Source organism: Medicago truncatula, chromosome 3, assembly GCF_003473485.1.
Source record: "Medicago truncatula cultivar Jemalong A17 chromosome 3, MtrunA17r5.0-ANR, whole genome shotgun sequence".
In the NCBI taxonomy this organism is placed as follows: domain Eukaryota; kingdom Viridiplantae; phylum Streptophyta; class Magnoliopsida; order Fabales; family Fabaceae; genus Medicago; species Medicago truncatula.
The window spans coordinates 31,893,991-31,915,066 of NC_053044.1; the positions used below are offsets into that span (position 1 = coordinate 31,893,991).

Genomic DNA, 21,076 nt, shown 5'->3' on the forward strand with positions numbered 1-21,076 from the left:
AGAGTTCTTAGGGGCATTGCATGATATGATAGGACAAGGCTTATATTGTTGTAAAGAAAGCCTTTTTATATGCCAATCAATAAAAAGTGTAAACTAGTACATTTGATAGATTCACATCAACTATCGAGCCTTTACACAAGCTTTATATAATCCAAATATCTCATCTTTAAATTTAGTTTGTTAAAAAGACACGATATCAAACACGCAGTCGGAGCTTTCAAGCAAAAGAGAACATCAATTTTACAACAATATCTATATTTCACTCATTTGAGGCATAAAAACAATACCTAGAACTTAGATCCTAAGGACAACAGTTGAACTTTAAATAATTATACTGCCTTCCAAAAATTACAAAACTGAAAGCAAATTTAGCTGACATAAACTACATACAGTTTTACATTAACAAAAATTGTTGGAGAAATAGATCTACAAATTCCGGTTACTGAAACAGAATGGGAAAAAAAAAAAGTCTCAAGAGTTCACCTCTTTCTGTCCAGAGGGCAAGAAAGTTTCCCACCATCCAGATTCATATTTAGGATAGGGTGCCACCCATTTTGCAGGCTTCTCAAATTCCAGTTTAGTAGGATTGGAGGCTAATGCTTCTTCTAAGCTGTCAGCTTCAAAACTTCCTGATAAAACTCGATCCAGTCTCAACTTCATGAATCTGCCAAAACACACACAAGGGCAGAGTTAAAATTTGTCTGAAAAATCAAAAGCTGCCATTTTATTATATGTTGACAGCTTGCATTAAAGAAGTTTAATTGATCATACCCTTCTTTCTTACAATTTCTTTTCATATTATACCATTTGAAAGGTTGGATCGCTATCTGATGGATCTAGACACTAAAGGTAGAGATGCAAAAAATGTAGAGCAAACACTTTACAATCTTTAGCAACCGACACCTCTAAGGGGTAAAAACAAAAAACAAAATGAAGACTCTGGATTGCCTGCAGTCAGGAATCCATGCCAGACATGCAAATCGGGACTGATTTAATTGCTCAGTTTTTAAGCTCAAGATATCATACCTAAAAAACAAACTCAATCTTTATGTCGTGAACCGTCCGATCAAGATCGGATGGTTCAGATTTTTTAATTGTAGGGAATCCAATCCCACGAATGACCAACTCTTGATGCAAGCATAAAAAAGACATCTGTTTTAGCTATTAGGCTTAGCTTAGGTGGTTAACTATAGGTGACTGGGGATTTGTAAAGAGCACCTACATTCAACTCTAAGAATGTCTTCCAGTATTTTTAAAAAGTTTGAATTTACTCTTGTTGCGGGTAACAAGATATTAGTGGACTCTAAAAGGAGGAACCCAAATCCAATATATGGCAAATAACAAAATGATTTGGATCGCATCCCAGTCTTTGGCTTAAGATCAAACGGTCATATTCAGACTTTTCCAAATCTGATTTCAAATATAAACTTCAAATACAAACCGTCTGATTTTAATCCAATGATTGAGATATGCTGACTTAAGTGTATTTTGATAAGCATCCAATCCAAATGAATTGTCCACTTCTCATAGTTTATGACAGAAACTCCACGCACTGAAAAATGAAGTATTGATTTATGTTCTTACGTGATCCATGGACCGTTGGTTGACACTAGAGCAACAGCAGGCCTCCGCAGTTTCTTGGTAAAGTCAGGAAAACTATCCAAGAATTTAGGCTCAATGACAAGCCAGTAATCCTGTTCTTTATTACGCTCTCCATAGTAGCGTTGGCGTTCAAATAGTTGTTCTTGGAAATGCTCCTCATCATCCAGCATAAATTTTGCATTTGCAACAATGAAATAGTATTTGGTGAACTCACTCTGAGCAACAAAACAAAAAATAATAAGTACTACTTGAATCCAATGCTTATAAATCATCAAGAACAACAGTTAATTGCATAGCTCAAAAACCAGTGAATCACCAATTCAGTTCCTGAAATGAAACTGTAGTAGTTCTCCAATTCGAAACTTAAAAGAACGGAATTTTATAACGATTTCTGAAATCGAAAATACTGGATCACATTAGTCAATGTCACATCCTGTTCTCCGGGGAAACGGGCCCTAGTAATCTAGAGTTGGGCCAGAAGTTAAGTAAAGTTTGACCAAAAATAGTTCTCGCCAGAATTTGAAGTAGGATTCTTCTAAAGATCAAACTGACTCAATATGATCAAGGACTTTCAATTTTGGGACTAAGTTTACACATGCAATTTTGATGATTCAATAATAACCTTTTTCTATACAGTGAAATACCATTCTAACCTCATTCATACTATAAGATAACAAACATAAATATAAATCAACAACTTAGTAGAAAAAATAACTAAACAGTGAGATAGTAATAACATAACGTGGGATTAGTAAAGAGAAAAAGAAACCTTGGTGGCAGGAGCATCAGAAGAACCAACGTTGTCAGATTGAACAGAAGAAACAGCAGTGATAAAAGGTTTATGTTTCTTGAAATTTTGGTTTGTGGGAGAGACCAAACTCATTGGTAAAGAGTGAGTTCTGTTAGAAAGGATGAGCTTTTTGGAAGAGGTAAGAGTCGTTTGAGCTACCATTGTAGTTGGTGAACTCAAAGTTAGAGTCCCCATGCCCAGCATCGTGCTAATTCTTGTTGTTGTTGTGATAAGATAACGCACAAAGGTTTTTCAGTTACTTTGAAGAAGATGTGTAGAGAGAGTGAGAGTGAGAGTGAGAGTGAGGAGAAGAAGTTATGAATGACAGCAGCAAAGAGTGGAGAAAGATGGCAATTGGCAGAGAGAGAGTGGGACAATTCGGGGGATATCATGGACAACCTTATCTAGTTATCTAAATCTACCTTATATTCTTACTTTATTTTAACTTCATTTAATTTACTTCATCCATATGTGTTTTTAAACTAAAAATCTGTATATTAATGTGTTTAAATTTATCTTTTTATCTTTCAAGATAAATTAATAACATTAATAAAAGATATGTTCGAGGAAAAAAATAAATACACTAATAATTTGTATAAAAGCTTATATTAAGAGACACTTTTTCCTTTCAAATTAACTTAGAATTATGGATGGAAGAACTAATTTACATAATTGTTGTTTAAGATTATAATCATTTTAAAAATATCAAGTACTTGCACTTTTTTTTTAAGGGAATCAAGTACTTGCACTTGTACACATTTGAAAATTATCAAGTACATATAGTTTTATGATAAAATTAAATTGTATTTACTAAAAACACTCTTATGATTTTTTTTTGTTGAAAAAAACACTCTTATGAATAACATTAGAAGAAACTAACAAAAATACTTACATATTATTCATTGTTAGTCTTAATTTTGTGCGCATATAGATAAATTAATTTGAGCTGTGTAAGACTACAATAGACCGAAGAAAAAAAGTCTTGATGTGCGTGCTTAGCAAGTAAGGACTATAGTAAAAGATTAATTTTTTTAAACAAAGATTAATTTAGTGAGACTAAAATAAATTATTAATGTAATAGACTTACATCAATTATGAACCTTAATAAAATATAATTTGGTCCTTGAAAATTGTAATTGTTTTTTTATTATATTTGTCTTTTGAAAATAAATTTTACCAATTTGACCTTAAAGATGAAGTTCTCAATCCCCTATACAAATGCAAAATAGTACAATGAGGTAAATCTTCAGTCAAAAGTCATGACAATCCTCTCTTTCACGACCTCATATTATCATCCAAATCAACTTTCTAGTTTATCATTTGAATTCCTCGTTATGTATTGTCAGTTCCAATAATATCAATATGATAGCTTAAACCAGGTTTCGTACTTTTCGATATTTAAACGAGAGAATTGGGCACCACTGCATCTAGCCCCTTGAATGTGTATTATACTCATATACTTTTCACATTATGCATATACCCTTTATGCTAAGCTCATACAAATTAGGCAGAAGCCCGAGTTCTTCTTGGTAGCAGAGAATATCATGTAGTATAACAAAAACAGATAAGTGAATCTATGAAATTTTGCAGATTAAAGATGGATGTTTGTCCATACATACAACTCAAAAAAGAATCAAACTGACAAATACAAATACAACTAAACATGGGAAAAACTTTAGAATCAATTGTTACAGTTGGAAGCATTACAAATCTCAACATTGCAGCTTGAATGCTAATAATTGCATCGCATAAAGGCGGCCACTAATAATTACACAAGTTCAATGTATGCCATGGGTGCATTATCACCCCGCCTTGGTAGGGTTCTTATAATTCTTGTATAACCACCATTTCTTTCGCCGTAACGTTCTTGAACCTCCGCAAATAAAGCATGAACAATCTGCTTCTCATAGATGAAGCCAAGGGCTTGTCTTCTTTTATGAAGTGAACCATCTTTTGCAAGAGTGATCATTTTATCAACATACTTCCTAATTGCACTTGCTCTTGCCCTGGTGGTCTTGATGCGGCCATATTTAAGGAGCTGTGTCGTTAGGCCACGGATGAGTGCCTTACGCTGATCAGGGGGCCTGTTGAGTTTCGGCACTTTCCTTCCATGTCTCATAGCATAGACTCGACCGCCGTTGTCAATAACGGTGAAACCGTGATCAAATCCACTAAATTCTGCTCAAATAAAGTGAAATCAGTACTGATTTTCAAAAGATAATGGTTAATATGGGAAAGCAGATTTCAAAAGAAACAACCTCAGCAGATTTCATTCACATTCAACAAACAAGAAACAACCTCAGCAGACATGTTACAGTGCGATTTACCACTTGATCTAGGCAAGGAGAGAACAAAAGAGGTATGGGAGGATTAAAAAAAACTAAATTTTGCAATTTCTCATCTCAGAGAACACATTCGATCTGCCATTTCCATTGCAGAAAGTTCTTCTCACCAAGGATCGTCCTAATGTTTGGTTTGAGAAAAATATTGAAGTGGTATAATTGGACTGGATTTCGGTGGAAGAAAAGGGATTGGTCAAGATGTAAGTCAGTGTTTGAATCAAGCTGTCTTATCTCGCACTTCCAAATGGGAGGAAAGGAAAATTCATTTACCTCTTTCTCGGTATCAATGTTTGACACAATTTCGCTCCCCAGGCCTTAGCAGCCCACCCCATAACCCGCTTCCCTCGACTGCCTTAAGAGAAGAGAAATAGGAGGGGACTTCGAAGAATGGAATGAAAATTCCAAAAAGTAGTTTAAATAAGCTTTTCGATACCTATAAACTGTAGGAAAAATTAGAGAAGCCAAACGTGCGCGGGGAAGAGTCTTAAAATTTGGGTTGAACCTCAAGTCGACGAAACTAGATTTTAAGGTGATGACTATTTCAAGTTTGATAAGTACTACCTAGTAGATGCGGAACTTCAACACACACACCCTCGTAACATCTTAAAGATGAATAAATCTGGATGGAATAAAAGGGATCTCAACATAGAGAAGTGATTTTGGTTTATTTAATCTATTCTGAAGAGAATTAGTAAAAATGTGATATTTATACTCTAAGCCTATAAATGTAATTGTCATCTATAAAACACATATGCTTCGTCGGAGTAACTGTTGTAATCAGTTTAAGTTTCTTCAAACAGTGATACAGAGTAATTAAACAAAAAATGTAAACAATATTTATAGATTAACACAGTGGATAATAGAATTTCAAAAAATGCAACACAATGAATGCAACGGAAATGAAATGAAATGAAGGTATACCTGATGGAGGAGCGAAGATTGGGAGAGGACGAAGTCCAGTGAAAGAGGGAAGTAGGGATTGGGATTTGACTCTAGAAATTCGGAGTGTTGTTGGAGAAGAACGAGTGAAGCGCAATGAAGAAGCGGAAGTAGGAGGAATTGAAGGTAAGGAAGAGCGAAGAGAAGACATATTCCATCTGCTGGTGGTGGTGGGATGGTTGTTGTTGGTGGTAGCCATAACTGCTACATTCGCCATTATTGATTGCTTCACAACCAGTGCTTCAATTCTCAATTTTACAGGATAAAAGGATAAAGATTGGGGAGAGAGAAAGATAGCGGCAATTTTAGACTGGGCTTTTCCCAACGAAATAGTTTTTTCTTACTATTCACAATCCCTCATTACTCTACACACCCCTACCATTCTATAATATTTTTTTCTTTAGTTCTTTTAAAAAAAAATTATTCTCGCTTCAGTGGCTCATGTTAAATTTTAATTAACATTTTGAATAATAAATTAACACAATTTCCAATATATAATTTTTATTAGTGGAATTCTTAACATGTGCCCTAAGGGCACAAGTTAACATTTCCCTTATAAAAATCATACTGTAATAAATTGAAGTCTTAACAAAATGTTACTAAATTTGTGCATACACTTTATGCGTTAATTTTGAAGTGTTTCTATGTGTTTAAATTTTTAAATAATAAAATTTAGTCTGAATGTAATATAATTATATATATTTTTTAAACTTTTTTTCAAAATTTAATGTCTAATAGTTCCTTGAACAAACTCAACTCAATCCACTCATCATTAGCTTGAGTTGGTTACCTAATTAAGTTTTAGGCTAAAATATGGTTTTGGTCCTTGCAAATATGTCTTGTTTTGGTTTTAGTCCTTGTAAAAAAAAATTGTTGTTTTTGGTCCCTGCAAAATATTTTGTTTTTGGAAATAGTCCCTAGGGACCAAAACCAAAATGAGACATATTTGCAGGGACTAAAAACAACAAATTTTTTTTGCAGGGACTAAAACCAAAACGAAGCATATTTGTAGGGACCAAAACCATATTTTAGCCTAAGTTTTATCTTTGATAGTGACTAAAATGTGATGCGAAAAACAAGTTGGTTTGGATGTTTTATATGAAAATTGTTACCCAACTCAATCAAATTGTTTTTACCAATGTCACTATTCATCATATTTTATTTGTACATATAACAATTAGCTTAGTTGACAAAATATTATAATATTAATAGTTGAAGTTGGAACCTTAATTTCTTCACTATCCATACTTAATCTAAACAAAATATGAGTAGGATGGAGGAATTGAAAGTGTGGGTTCAAAACCTAACAAAAAAACAACAAATATTAATTAAACAACTAATAACTAACATTTATTATTAAAAAATTGTCATAAACGACGTCGTAAGCATAACTCAATTGACATGCAGGGTTTACAGAGATGGTTTGATTTTTTAAAAATATAAAGTAAAAATTGGCAAAGGAGTAAATTGAAAGGAGAAGAAATTTGTGAGTTTGTGAAAGTACAAATGTTGTTGTCCTCCATTGTGCAAATCCCCCATTTGTTTCTTCGACATTCTTCAACAACACCACTCCGAATCCGATCAATCTGCTCCTCCTCCTCCTTCATCAAGGTCAGTATCAAATTGTTCTCACTTTCTCTCTCTTACCCACTTCTTCACTTTCCTTCTCTCTTTATGCAGATGGCTTCACAAGACTACACTTTTGGACCTTACAAGATACACCACAATGAAGTCTTCTACTCCACCGATCTCTCTTATGCTATGGTTAACCTCCGTCCTCTTCTCCCTGGTAATAATGCCCAACTTGTTATTTTTCTTCTGTTTATTCATTGATTTACTCAAACAAAGTTAACTAGGTTTGGGTATCTACTCCACAACAATAAAAAAAAAAATGTGTCTTTTTACTGTATTGTTTATGAAATAGTTGTCTTTTATGAGATTAAAAAATACCCATTTTGACAATTCATTTGTTTTTGTCTCTTTGCAGGTCATATCCTTTTATATGGATTTCAATAATACACTGGTGGGGTGGTATGGTTGATGTAGTTTATATAGTTTAAGACTGAATGAAAACTTTCTTTCTGGTGAATTTCATTCTTGGTCGCCGTTTTGGTTCGAAAAATAGTAACTTGCGCATATAATGTTCAGGAAATTCAACATTGTTTTCCGGCTCTACTAGTATAAGTTTAATGTAATTTTTCTCAATACAGTTTTCTCATAATTTTTCTCACACAAAACTACACATGCCTCAATCAAGCTTGATTAAGAGCTTGCAATTGGGCTCCCAAACATGGTATTAGCAATTCTTCTTATGAAGCTTCTTTATATTATCGACTTTATTTTGATTTATGGTTTCATAGTGGTCATTAGTAGAATGCATTCAGCTGTTGATACTTTATAGGATATATACGTAGTTGGTTGTTTGATATACTGTTTGTGTCTTGCATATGTTGGTTTGAAGATGTTGGAATTACAGCTACATTTGTTATCCAATATGTATATTTGATTTATGTTCACAGTTAAGTGCTAAAGAGCCTTGAAATGATTAAGCGTGAGCTTATTTTTATTTTGCACAATGTAAAGTTGTAAGCTTGAATCCATAGGAGTACGGAAACGTTTGACTTAACAGTTTTCACATGTTCTTATCTGTCCAAAGCGTGAAGTTAAGCGTTTTGTTGATCTCACTGCTGATGAGACTTCTGATCTATGGCTCACTGCACAAAAAGTTGGCAGGCAGCTTGAGAGCTACCATAAGGCTTCATCACTCACTTTGGCTATCCAAGTAAGAAATTTGGAGACTAATTTAATTGTTCATATTTTTTGTTCAGTAATATTTGTATTGCACTTTGTGCTACATAACGGCCTTTGCAATCATGTCTTTAGTACCGAGATGTCAGACTGATTAGTTTTTGTTTCAATTCTTTTCTACAAAGGTCCATGATATATGTAATTGTTTTGCAATTATTTTCCTCCCTCTTTCCGTAAACTTAATAAGGTTCATGATATATGATATAAGCAAAAGCTTAACTTTCTTGACGCAGTATACTTTTCATTTGTCTTTGAACAATTGTCCTTTTTCTTTGGACAATTATGTACAAGTTACAATTTTCTAATTTTTTGTAATTTGCAATCAAATTTAGGTGAAATTTTTAATAGAAACAGAGAAACTCACTGTAATCATGATAGGAAACGAGAGAAAGAGAGGGAAAGTAGATTCAATGATCTTTGTATTATGATTGAAATGAGAAAGTTAGTTACAAACAGTAACTGCACTGGTATTTATACCAGTTAGTTAGTAGGACTTGTGCGGACTCGGCATAAGTTAATTTCGAGAGTTAGGCCAGGTTTGGTTTTGTTTCTATTTTATAATCTCCTAGCTTTGCTGATCTATTAATCTGTTAATTTTGATGTATTTGTGGTCTCTTTGATTTAATGTTGAGCAATTTTTTATTATAAAAGGAAACGGTAAGCATTCATTCCCTACTTGACTATGCCAGTGTCTGCATGGTAAGCTACTTGTGTATCAGGAGAATAACAAAATTATCTTTCTATACTTTAGGATGGGCCCCAAGCAGGACAGACTGTACCTCATGTTCACATTCATGTTGTCCCGAGGAAAGGAGGCGATTTCAAGAACAATGACGAGATATATGATGCAGTAAGATAGAAGTTTTTCTCAAGGTCATGTTGTTGACAGTAGTCTCGTGTTTATTTTATTATTTGTTCTTTATTCGCGGTATGAAATTTTGATTCAGATGGATGAGAAGGAAAAGGAATTGAAGGAAAAACTTGATTTGGACAAGGAGAGGAAAGATAGGAGCCTTGAAGAGATGTCACAAGAGGCAGAGGAATACAGAAAACTTTTCTTGTAACATTTTAGATAGCAATAGAAATAGAATTCTGTCTGCTTGATGCAAACTTCTGATTTTCTCAGTATAGACAATTTAACTGCACTTCCTTGTGGCCACAAAAATTAATTCCTTTACTTTAGAACTTTGAATTGTACTCTTGACCATACAAGCCATAGGAATAGTAATCATCTGTGGACCTTCCTAAGTTTTACAGTTACATGCTGCATTTTAATTTCAAGGCAGAGTAACAATCTGGTTCGGAGTTTGACTCAAATTAAGAGCACTTACTCTCTTTTTAATTTTAGCCCTTAACTTTTCCTAGTAGCATTGGTGAATTATAAAATCACATTCCTTATGCCTTTAGTTGCTGAATTTACATATAAATGCCTGCTTAATATTCTGTCTGCAATTGACTATGAAAAGTCAAGTGTCTTCCATTACAGAGAGTACAATCTCTCATTTTCATAATATTTCTGTAGGATTAGTTCTTAGTTTTTTGAAAGTTATTTTTGGTGGAATGTAACAACCCCAAAAAATAATCATTTTTCTTGGATGGATTCTAAAATAAAATGTGATAGTATATGAAGCACTAACACATACAGGTTTTTCACTATAGACACAAAAACTAATAATAATCTGAAAAAACAGAACTGTTTAAATGAAATCACATTCGCTGCGTTGGCTATGAATCTGAACCCCAGACCAAATGATTAAGGGATTCAAGTATCTATCACTTGTGCCACACTACGTTGTTCATGCGTTTGATTCTTATATAAGCTTATGTATTGTTAGGATTCAAGTATCTACTACCATTAATGTCACACTACGTTGATCATGTGTTTGATTCTTATATAAGCTTATGTGTTGTTACAAACCTTAAAAGAGGGTTTAAGGTTTGGTATCTAATTCTAATTATAATAAGAGTTATGTGTTGTTACAAACCTTAAAAGAGGGTTTAAGGTTTGGTATCTAATTCTAATTATAATAAGAGGACTATAAGCAATTGTTGAATGTTGACCTAATTAACTATTCATATAATTATTGACACGTTTTTAAATACTTTTACAAAGACTTCTTAATTTGTAGTTATCTCATTCATAAGACAGGACAAATGGTCATGGAGTAAGTAAAAAGTTACTTAATAAAAAATAAATAAATAAATGGTCAAACAAGAAGGACATAAAATTTCTTGAGTCCCAAAGCAAAATTCAAATAGTAAAGCATCTAGCTATTTTTTTTTGTTCTTGTACATACTCTTCAAAGAAGGATTACCTTCTCTACTGCTCACTCCATCAAGGTAAATAAACAACTAACCATAATCATCAAATGTTAACTTTGTATTTTCTGTATCCAAATATGAGATTAATGTTACTTTTATTGGGGTCTAAAATATAGATGGCTGTTGAATACTATGACTTTGGACCTTACAAGATCCACCATAGCTCAGTGTTTCATACAACTGATCTTTCTTTTGCCTTTGTCAACCTGCGTCCTGCTGTGCCTGGTATCTTGCTCACCTCTCATCTTACTCCTCTAGTCTTCATGCTTTAATATCTTTTGTTAATCACCTTCTTATCTTTTGCAGGTCATATCCTTTTTAATAGGACATCAATTGCTCCATTTTTATAAGTCTCTTTGACACTTTTAACATATATTATGAAAATTTAGTATAGTAAAAAACAATTAGTATAGTAAATGATTTGTATAGAAAAATTAGTAACAGATATATTTAGAAAAGAAATAAAATATATCCAGCAATTAAAAAAAAGGCTATAGAAATTCTTAAACCTTAAAATTAAGGTTGCAAATATGATTGTGAAGCTGAATTGGGTTGATTTAACAGTATAGCTACATGTTCTAATCTGTCCGAAGCGCGAAGTGAAGCGTGTTGCTGATCTTACTGATGATGAGAACATTGAGTTATGGCGCATAGCACATAAACTTGGTAGACAACTTGAGAGCTACCATAATGCATCATCACTTAGACTTGCTATCCAAGTAAGACATTTGGAAAAGAATTTACCCCATGTGTTATATACTTTCTCTTTTAAATTGAATATAGTTATGTGAGCATATATAAGTATTTGCTTTTAATGTGATGACCAAATTTTCACCATAATCAAATCAATCTTTCTGAATTATAGGATGGACCCCAAGCTGGACAATCGGTTCCTCATGTTCATATCCATATTCTTCCTTATTGGAAAAATGGTGATTTTGAAAACAATGATGAGGTATATTTGTTTTAATAATTTGGCTTTTCTCAATAAAAATAATGTTTTAAGTCCTATAATAATTGTCGTGTTGATCATCATATAGATTAATAAAAGATGATAAATGAAGAATCGCGATTCTACTAAATCATTCTTATGAACTATTAGGGTTCGTTTGATGGTCAGGATAAGATAGAGTCAAGATATGATATAAAGTTGAATAGATATATGATATGACAATGACATGATAAACATCAATCCTATCATATGTTTGATGCGCACATGATAACAAATAAGATATCATTATAATTAAATGAAAAAATTGCTCTCATAATTAATTAAATATTGTAAAAATGACATGTTAGTAATTATAATAGAAAATGCATGCTATCATTATTTTAAAAATGACAATATTTTAAAAATGGCAATATATCAAGATAATAAATAAGGAATGATCTTCTAATCCCATCAGGATAACTTCTAACCCAGTCTCAGGATAGAAATTACAAAGGAAAGTTGGGATAAGATAGAAAAATGGTTTATTTTATCATATCACTTTGGTGCATCAAACACAAGATTTAAGCAGGATATGATTAATGTATCATATCCTGTCTCCCTATCCTGACCATCAAACGGACCCTTGGTGTATTTTCCTTATCATACAAGTAAATCGGAAAATAATAACTTAGAGCGATGCAAATAATGTTAATTAGAGATAGTATATAATTTGATGTTATTGTTTGTTTGTGAATGGTCAGATAAATGAAAAGGAGAAGGAATTGAAACGGAAGGTAGTGGTTGACATAGAAAGGAAAGATAGGAGTCTTGAAGAAATGGCACAAGAGGCTAATGAGTATAGAAAATTTGTCATTTCATAATATTATTACTATATAAAGTGTGTTTGATACTCAGGTAAGTATCTTAATCCTTGAAAAATGAATTCTAGTTGAGTGGCTACATCAGAGATGAGAGTGTAGTTGTTGGGTATGTTCAAAAGCATGAAGTGATAGTTTCTTAGTTAATTGTATCTCAAGTAGTCAAGTGTCCTCATAATGGAAACTGACTATAAAACAACCAGATTGACAATAAGCTCAGAGAAGAACTTGAATTTGAAAGAACCATGTTTGAGTATCCTAAATAAGGTTATGTTTAAAGTCATCTTAGGATGTAACTTGCCCCCAAGGAGACACAAATTAATTCAGGTTTAAATATAGTTTTAGTTCCTTAGTTTACTTTTTTTTTTGTATGTTTGATCTTAGATGGTTGATTTAACAATTGTACTAAAATGTCGTCAAATAATAATATTTAAAAAGTTCGTATTGTGTCTAGAAGTCCTAACTCAACTGACAAATGTCGAAATTGCAAGGCCAGATGTCGTGATCCGGTTTGAACCCAGAACCTCACAGTTGCGTGTAAGTTTAACTTCAATAAATTACCACTTCATCTAAGACAAAAAAAGAAATCAGATTGAACAATTACTATTAGGTCAAGTCCTAAAAATTAAGATTAATAGTCATTCAAGACCTATATTGATTTATCAACATTCGTAAACACGTAAAAATCATTAAGAATAAATAATAACTAATAAAACAAAACAATTCAATTGTATTCAAAGTTACTCAACTAAGTATATGGGTCAAGTAATTATAGAAAAAAAAATCCTCTACTTAACATAATAAACGAAAAATTACCTAGACATCGGAAAAAAAAACATAAATAATGTTGCTCCGCAATTTTCTTTTCCCTCTGCCGCCGTGTGGCTCCTCTCTTCTTATCCTCCAAAACTATGGTCTGTTTTACAGGGCTGGTCCAACACATATTAGGCTCAAGACGAAACCTAAAATGTGGCATTTTAATTTATTACTAGTTTGTGAAAAAAAATTATTAATATCATTTTTTTACGAAAGTAATATTGTTATCTAAAATTTCACTTTTCAAACTTTTTTTGGATGCACAACCATTCATTAAATTATCGTAATCGGTTTCGTTTGAAACTCTTTTTCAATCGACAATAAAACAAATTCATGCAATCTTTGTTGACACATTGTTGATCTTAAATAAGATATTCTTAACTTTAATTTTGAAAAACTTTTTTGTGTGGCATACCCTTGTGAAAAACATAAGAACAACATCGTTCCACAAGCAAGCCAACTTACACGACCGGTACGACCATGGTAGAATTTGTGTGGCATACCCTTGTGAAAAACATCGTTCCATAGAGAGCAAGACAATTTCATTACTAGCACTGACTCACTGGTGTGAACATGTCCCTCGCGAACTTAAGCAAAAAAAACACTAGGGGTTTTCACCTCTAAGACTTCTAGCGAACGATACCCTCGACCTTACAAAGTCATCTTATCAGGAGCAACGGCTTGGGGGGGGGGGGGGGGGGGGGGGGGGCTACTGTTCTGGAGTGAGAAAATGCTCAAAGACCCATTTACATAGGCCCAATACAAACTATCCCAGAACCTGCATTTGATAAATTACTCGCAACACACCTCCTCCGGGGGGTGGGGGCTCGAAGCAAACAGTGACTCTTTCAAACGTTCAGTAACATCTCTCATCATGGCTCCCGTAAAACTCGCTCGGCGGTTACGATTCTCTCAAATCTGTAATCTTTAAGCCACATGTGTGCCAGACAACGACACTGCAACACCCACTCTCTATATAAAGGGGACTCTTAGCAGTCCCCAAGGTTAGAATCTGCTTACTCTATAAATCCCCATTCTGACTCAAATCCTGACTTGAGCGTGTATGCATGTACACCTCCTGCCATTCCAATCAACAACTGAGACTTCAACCACCGTATCAAATTGCATCGGTAGTCATCTTTTGATCGGGTACGATTAGAATGCAATTCGCCCCTTATTGTGTTTATTTCTCTCGCATTCAAATGCTCCATTATTTTATGATATTTTCTTCTGTTTTCATATCCTTCAAATATTTTGCATCACCTGAAATTAAATATTTTATCCGACTATATATAACAATAAAATGTTTATTTTCTAATGTTGGAAAATTACCTAATGGATTAACTAGTGGAATAACTTCTCTAATAAGGTTTAGAAATTTGGTTGTTACTACATGCCTTTTCATCAATCTAAACATGCATCATTACCAATCATGACTCTTCATGGTCTTTTTGAGATTTATTGATGAACTTGAAATCCAATATATATTGTAGATATAACCATGTTATCATGAAATGTTATGAAATAATGAAAAATTTGGTATAAAAAAATATGTATTTTTTATGATTGATAAGTTTTCATGTATTTTTTATGATTGATAAGTTTTCTGGAGTGAGAAAATGCTCAAAGACCCATTTACATAGGCCCAATACAAACTATCCCAGAACCTGCATTTGATAAATTACTCGCAACACACCTCCTCCGGGGGGTGGGGGCTCGAAGCAAACAGTGACTCTTTCAAACGTTCAGTAACATCTCTCATCATGGCTCCCGTAAAACTCGCTCGGCGGTTACGATTCTCTCAAATCTGTAATCTTTAAGCCACATGTGTGCCAGACAACGACACTGCAACACCCACTCTCTATATAAAGGGGACTCTTAGCAGTCCCCAAGGTTAGAATCTGCTTACTCTATAAATCCCCATTCTGACTCAAATCCTGACTTGAGCGTGTATGCATGTACACCTCCTGCCATTCCAATCAACAACTGAGACTTCAACCACCGTATCAAATTGCATCGGTAGTCATCTTTTGATCGGGTACGATTAGAATGCAATTCGCCCCTTATTGTGTTTATTTCTCTCGCATTCAAATGCTCCATTATTTTATGATATTTTCTTCTGTTTTCATATCCTTCAAATATTTTGCATCACCTGAAATTAAATATTTTATCCGACTATATATAACAATAAAATGTTTATTTTCTAATGTTGGAAAATTACCTAATGGATTAACTAGTGGAATAACTTCTCTAATAAGGTTTAGAAATTTGGTTGTTACTACATGCCTTTTCATCAATCTAAACATGCATCATTACCAATCATGACTCTTCATGGTCTTTTTGAGATTTATTGATGAACTTGAAATCCAATATATATTGTAGATATAACCATGTTATCATGAAATGTTATGAAATAATGAAAAATTTGGTATAAAAAAATATGTATTTTTTATGATTGATAAGTTTTCATGTATTTTTTATGATTGATAAGTTTTCTGGAGTGAGAAAATGCTCAAAGACCCATTTACATAGGCCCAATACAAACTATCCCAGAACCTGCATTTGATAAATTACTCGCAACACACCTCCTCCGGGGGGTGGGGGCTCGAAGCAAACAGTGACTCTTTCAAACGTTCAGTAACATCTCTCATCATGGCTCCCGTAAAACTCGCTCGGCGGTTACGATTCCCTCAAATCTGTAATCTTTAAGCCACATGTGTGCCAGACAACGACACTGCAACACCCACTCTCTATATAAAGGGGACTCTTAGCAGTCCCCAAGGTTAGAATCTGCTTACTCTATAAATCCCCATTCTGACTCAAATCCTGACTTGAGCGTGTATGCATGTACACCTCCTGCCATTCCAATCAACAACTGAGACTTCAACCACCGTATCAAATTGCATCGGTAGTCATCTTTTGATCGGGTACGATTAGAATGCAATTCGCCCCTTATTGTGTTTATTTCTCTCGCATTCAAATGCTCCATTATTTTATGATATTTTCTTCTGTTTTCATATCCTTCAAATATTTTGCATCACCTGAAATTAAATATTTTATCCGACTATATATAACAATAAAATGTTTATTTTCTAATGTTGGAAAATTACCTAATGGATTAACTAGTGGAATAACTTCTCTAATAAGGTTTAGAAATTTGGTTGTTACTACATGCCTTTTCATCAATCTAAACATGCATCATTACCAATCATGACTCTTCATGGTCTTTTTGAGATTTATTGATGAACTTGAAATCCAATATATATTGTAGATATAACCATGTTATCATGAAATGTTATGAAATAATGAAAAATTTGGTATAAAAAAATATGTATTTTTTATGATTGATAAGTTTTCATGTATTTTTTATGATTGATAAGTTTTCTGGAGTGAGAAAATGCTCAAAGACCCATTTACATAGGCCCAATACAAACTATCCCAGAACCTGCATTTGATAAATTACTCGCAACACACCTCCTCCGGGGGGTGGGGGCTCGAAGCAAACAGTGACTCTTTCAAACGTTCAGTAACATCTCTCATCATGGCTCCCGTAAAACTCGCTCGGCGGTTACGATTCCCTCAAATCTGTAATCTTTAAGCCACATGTGTGCCAGACAACGACACTGCAACACCCACTCTCTATATAAAGGGGACTCTTAGCAGTCCCCAAGGTTAGAATCTGCTTACTCTATAAATCCCCATTCTGACTCAAATCCTGACTTGAGCGTGTATGCATGTACACCTCCTGCCATTCCAATCAACAACTGAGACTTCAACCACCGTATCAAATTGCATCGGTAGTCATCTTTTGATCGGGTACGATTAGAATGCAATTCGCCCCTTATTGTGTTTATTTCTCTCGCATTCAAATGCTCCATTATTTTATGATATTTTCTTCTGTTTTCATATCCTTCAAATATTTTGCATCACCTGAAATTAAATATTTTATCCGACTATATATAACAATAAAATGTTTATTTTCTAATGTTGGAAAATTACCTAATGGATTAACTAGTGGAATAACTTCTCTAATAAGGTTTAGAAATTTGGTTGTTACTACATGCCTTTTCATCAATCTAAACATGCATCATTACCAATCATGACTCTTCATGGTCTTTTTGAGATTTATTGATGAACTTGAAATCCAATATATATTGTAGATATAACCATGTTATCATGAAATGTTATGAAATAATGAAAAATTTGGTATAAAAAAATATGTATTTTTTATGATTGATAAGTTTTCATGTATTTTTTATGATTGATAAGTTTTCTGGAGTGAGAAAATGCTCAAAGACCCATTTACATAGGCTCAATACAAACTATCCCAGAACCTGCATTTGATAAATTACTCGCAACACACCTCCTCCGGGGGTGGGGGCTCGAAGCAAACAGTGACTCTTTCAAACGTTCAGTAACATCTCTCATCATGGCTCCCGTAAAACTCGCTCGGCGGTTACGATTCCCTCAAATCTGTAATCTTTAAGCCACATGTGTGCCAGACAACGACACTGCAACACCCACTCTCTATATAAAGGGGACTCTTAGCAGTCCCCAAGGTTAGAATCTGCTTACTCTATAAATCCCCATTCTGACTCAAATCCTGACTTGAGCGTGTATGCATGTACACCTCCTGCCATTCCAATCAACAACTGAGACTTCAACCACCGTATCAAATTGCATCGGTAGTCATCTTTTGATCGGGTACGATTAGAATGCAATTCGCCCCTTATTGTGTTTATTTCTCTCGCATTCAAATGCTCCATTATTTTATGATATTTTCTTCTGTTTTCATATCCTTCAAATATTTTGCATCACCTGAAATTAAATATTTTATCCGACTATATATAACAATAAAATGTTTATTTTCTAATGTTGGAAAATTACCTAATGGATTAACTAGTGGAATAACTTCTCTAATAAGGTTTAGAAATTTGGTTGTTACTACATGCCTTTTCATCAATCTAAACATGCATCATTACCAATCATGACTCTTCATGGTCTTTTTGAGATTTATTGATGAACTTGAAATCCAATATATATTGTAGATATAACCATGTTATCATGAAATGTTATGAAATAATGAAAAATTTGGTATAAAAAAATATGTATTTTTTATGATTGATAAGTTTTCATGTATTTTTTATGATTGATAAGTTTTCTGGAGTGAGAAAATGCTCAAAGACCCATTTACATAGGCTCAATACAAACTATCCCAGAACCTGCATTTGATAAATTACTCGCAACACACCTCCTCCGGGGGGTGGGGGCTCGAAGCAAACAGTGACTCTTTTAAACGTTCAGTAACATCTCTCATTATGGCTCCCGTAAAACTCGCTCGGCGGTTACGATTCCCTCAAATCTGTAATCTTTAAGCCACATGTGTGCCAGACAACGACACTGCAACACCCACTCTCTATATAAAGGGGACTCTTAGCAGTCCCCAAGGTTAGAATCTGCTTACTCTATAAATCCCCATTCTGACTCAAATCCTGACTTGAGCGTGTATGCATGTACACCTCCTGCCATTCCAATCAACAATTGAGACTTCAACCACCGTATCAAATTGCATCGGTAGTCATCTTTTGATCGGGTACGATTAGAATGCAATTCGCCCCTTATTGTGTTTATTTCTCTCGCATTCAAATGCTCCATTATTTTATGATATTTTCTTCTGTTTTCATATCCTTCAAATATTTTGCATCACCTGAAATTAAATATTTTATCCGACTATATATAACAATAAAATGTTTATTTTCTAATGTTGGAAAATTACCTAATGGATTAACTAGTGGAATAACTTCTCTAATAAGGTTTAGAAATTTGGTTGTTACTACATGCCTTTTCATCAATCTAAACATGCATCATTACCAATCATGACTCTTTATGGTCTTTTTGAGATTTATTGATGAACTTGAAATCCAATATATATTGTAGATATAACCATGTTATCATGAAATGTTATGAAATAATGAAAAATTTGGTATAAAAAAATATGTATTTTTTATGATTGATAAGTTTTCATGTGACCTCCTTAATATGTATGTTGAAGGGACAAACACAACACTTTAATGTACTTAAGAGACAATTAATAATGGTTATAGTTTGAAAATGATTTTTGACAACTCCATATTTTCTAAAAAAACTATTTAAATGATGTAAGGAAAACATGAACTTTATAACTTATAAATTGATTAAAATCATATCTATTGGAAAAAAAAGAGGGGAAAAATATGGTTGAAATTGTTAAATTTATTTATGTTATGATTATATTTTTTTCCCTATTTCTTGTTGTAACGAAGGTTGATGGTAAGCCATTTTTATCCTTTACAAATTTCCATAATTACTTTGTACGTACACAATATTTTATTATATATATTATAATAACATTCTTTTATTCTCTTTTCCATTCCAGCGGTTTATTGGTGTTTTGATAATTCTGATTGTCCACAACATTTGTGCCATGAACTTATTATACCAAGGTGTAAAATCGGTGTTTGTGTATGTCTTCCTTAACTCAAGAATACACAAATGCCTTGCTATCTCATGTGCTATAATTTAGTTTTATTTTTGACACCGTTTGTTTTTCCTTTCTAAAGTTTATGAAACTCTTAGTTATGGCTTTGTACTATAATATGATGGTAATTGATTGAAATAAGACTGCAAGTAATATTATCTAGATTATATTCTTCTCTCTTAATTACCGTCTGTCAAAATATCTTTAATGATTAAGTTGAAATATTGTTTTTATGTTACTTGTAAGCCTATAATTTATATCAATATTGTTACACTTGAGATTTTTCTCACACTGCAATTTATATTTGTTTTACCTCGTAATTTTTATGATAACCTTAGGTGTTCTGTTTTCTTTTAAAAGATATGGAAATTAGAACGTCACAAAAAAATTATAATAACCTACTGCAATGAATGTGAAAATCTCCTCTTAAACAAAATAAATGTGAAAATCTTAATTTAGTTTTTATTTTGTCGGCCTTTTTTAATTTAACAGATTTGTTTAGAGGCATGTTATTTGAAAAATCATTTATGGAATAACTAACGGGACAACCAAAGATAAACAAAGAAAAGTAGATATTGACACAAAAATCAAAGTAATTGAAAGAGAGAAAATAAAACCACAATGTGAACATAATAGATAAAGTTATCATAAAATGGTTGTTCAAATATCATTTCTCTTTATTTCTCTTTATTTATGAGTACAAGAACTATAGTTAATTTCTTGTCCATGATTCTAGAAACTATTACTCCATCCGTTTCAAAATACATGTCCATTTTAGAGAAATTTTTTGTTTCAAAATACATGTCCATTTCATAGTTTAAGGATACATTTTGTCTATTTTACCCTTGTCTACCAATTAATTGGATTCTAGATTTTCTCCACAATAATTATTTTCCACTAATAAATATTGACCCAATTTTAAGTAGATTTACTCATGCACTCTCCCAAGAAATTATTTTCCCATGACTATTGCACTCTAATCCATCGTAACTAACCACTCCTAATTATTTTCCCATGAATTTAATTAATTTTGGTATTGGTATTGGGAGTAATTATGAGATGGGGTAAATAAATGTAAAATGGAGGAAATCAAAGACAAGGGTATAATAGGAACTTTTGTGTCAAACTAGC

At 33.1% G+C, this 21,076-nt stretch overlaps 4 protein-coding genes and 1 long non-coding RNA gene across 9 annotated transcripts; 3 read left to right on the forward strand and 2 right to left on the reverse strand.

The window, feature by feature from the left end:
• Positions 1-196: 196 nt before the first annotated feature.
• LOC25489165 (uncharacterized) lies at positions 197-2,785 on the reverse strand. The gene is made up of 3 exons (XM_013605045.3): positions 2,372-2,785; positions 1,585-1,817; positions 197-664 (listed from the first exon to the last, which is right to left on the reverse strand). Exons 1-3 carry the CDS (start codon positions 2,594-2,596, stop codon positions 472-474), a joined length of 651 nt encoding a protein of 216 aa, XP_013460499.1. The 5' UTR covers positions 2,597-2,785; the 3' UTR covers positions 197-471.
• A 1,157-nt stretch (positions 2,786-3,942) lies between these two features.
• LOC25489166 (50S ribosomal protein L17, chloroplastic) lies at positions 3,943-5,944 on the reverse strand. Its single transcript, XM_013605046.3, has 2 exons — positions 5,656-5,944; positions 3,943-4,570 (listed from the first exon to the last, which is right to left on the reverse strand). Exons 1-2 carry the CDS (start codon positions 5,888-5,890, stop codon positions 4,161-4,163), a joined length of 645 nt encoding a protein of 214 aa, XP_013460500.1. The 5' UTR covers positions 5,891-5,944; the 3' UTR covers positions 3,943-4,160.
• Positions 5,945-7,119: 1,175 nt separating this feature from the next.
• LOC25489167 (bifunctional bis(5'-adenosyl)-triphosphatase/adenylylsulfatase FHIT) lies at positions 7,120-9,828 on the forward strand. Its single transcript, XM_024777999.2, has 5 exons — positions 7,120-7,284; positions 7,354-7,464; positions 8,309-8,455; positions 9,233-9,331; positions 9,429-9,828. Exons 1-5 carry the CDS (start codon positions 7,180-7,182, stop codon positions 9,543-9,545), a joined length of 579 nt encoding a protein of 192 aa, XP_024633767.1. The 5' UTR covers positions 7,120-7,179; the 3' UTR covers positions 9,546-9,828.
• Positions 9,829-10,703: 875 nt separating this feature from the next.
• Positions 10,704-13,063, forward strand: LOC25489168 (bifunctional bis(5'-adenosyl)-triphosphatase/adenylylsulfatase FHIT). The gene is made up of 5 exons (XM_024778511.2): positions 10,704-10,821; positions 10,920-11,030; positions 11,376-11,522; positions 11,669-11,758; positions 12,496-13,063. The coding sequence occupies exons 2-5, from the start codon at positions 10,920-10,922 to the stop codon at positions 12,613-12,615; spliced, it is 468 nt and encodes a 155-aa protein (XP_024634279.1). The 5' UTR covers positions 10,704-10,821; the 3' UTR covers positions 12,616-13,063.
• Positions 13,064-14,149: 1,086 nt separating this feature from the next.
• Positions 14,150-20,183, forward strand: LOC25480746 (uncharacterized). Of its 5 annotated transcripts, none has more exons than XR_005645158.1 (4): positions 14,150-17,244; positions 17,698-18,132; positions 18,586-19,021; positions 19,844-20,183. It is a non-coding gene; the product is annotated as an uncharacterized lncRNA (long non-coding RNA). The 5 variants fall into 5 exon arrangements; XR_005645159.1 differs by having other exon boundaries at positions 14,150-16,355; positions 16,809-17,244; positions 17,698-19,021; XR_005645161.1 differs by having other exon boundaries at positions 14,150-15,466; positions 15,920-17,244; positions 17,698-19,021.
• Positions 20,184-21,076: the final 893 nt, after the last annotated feature.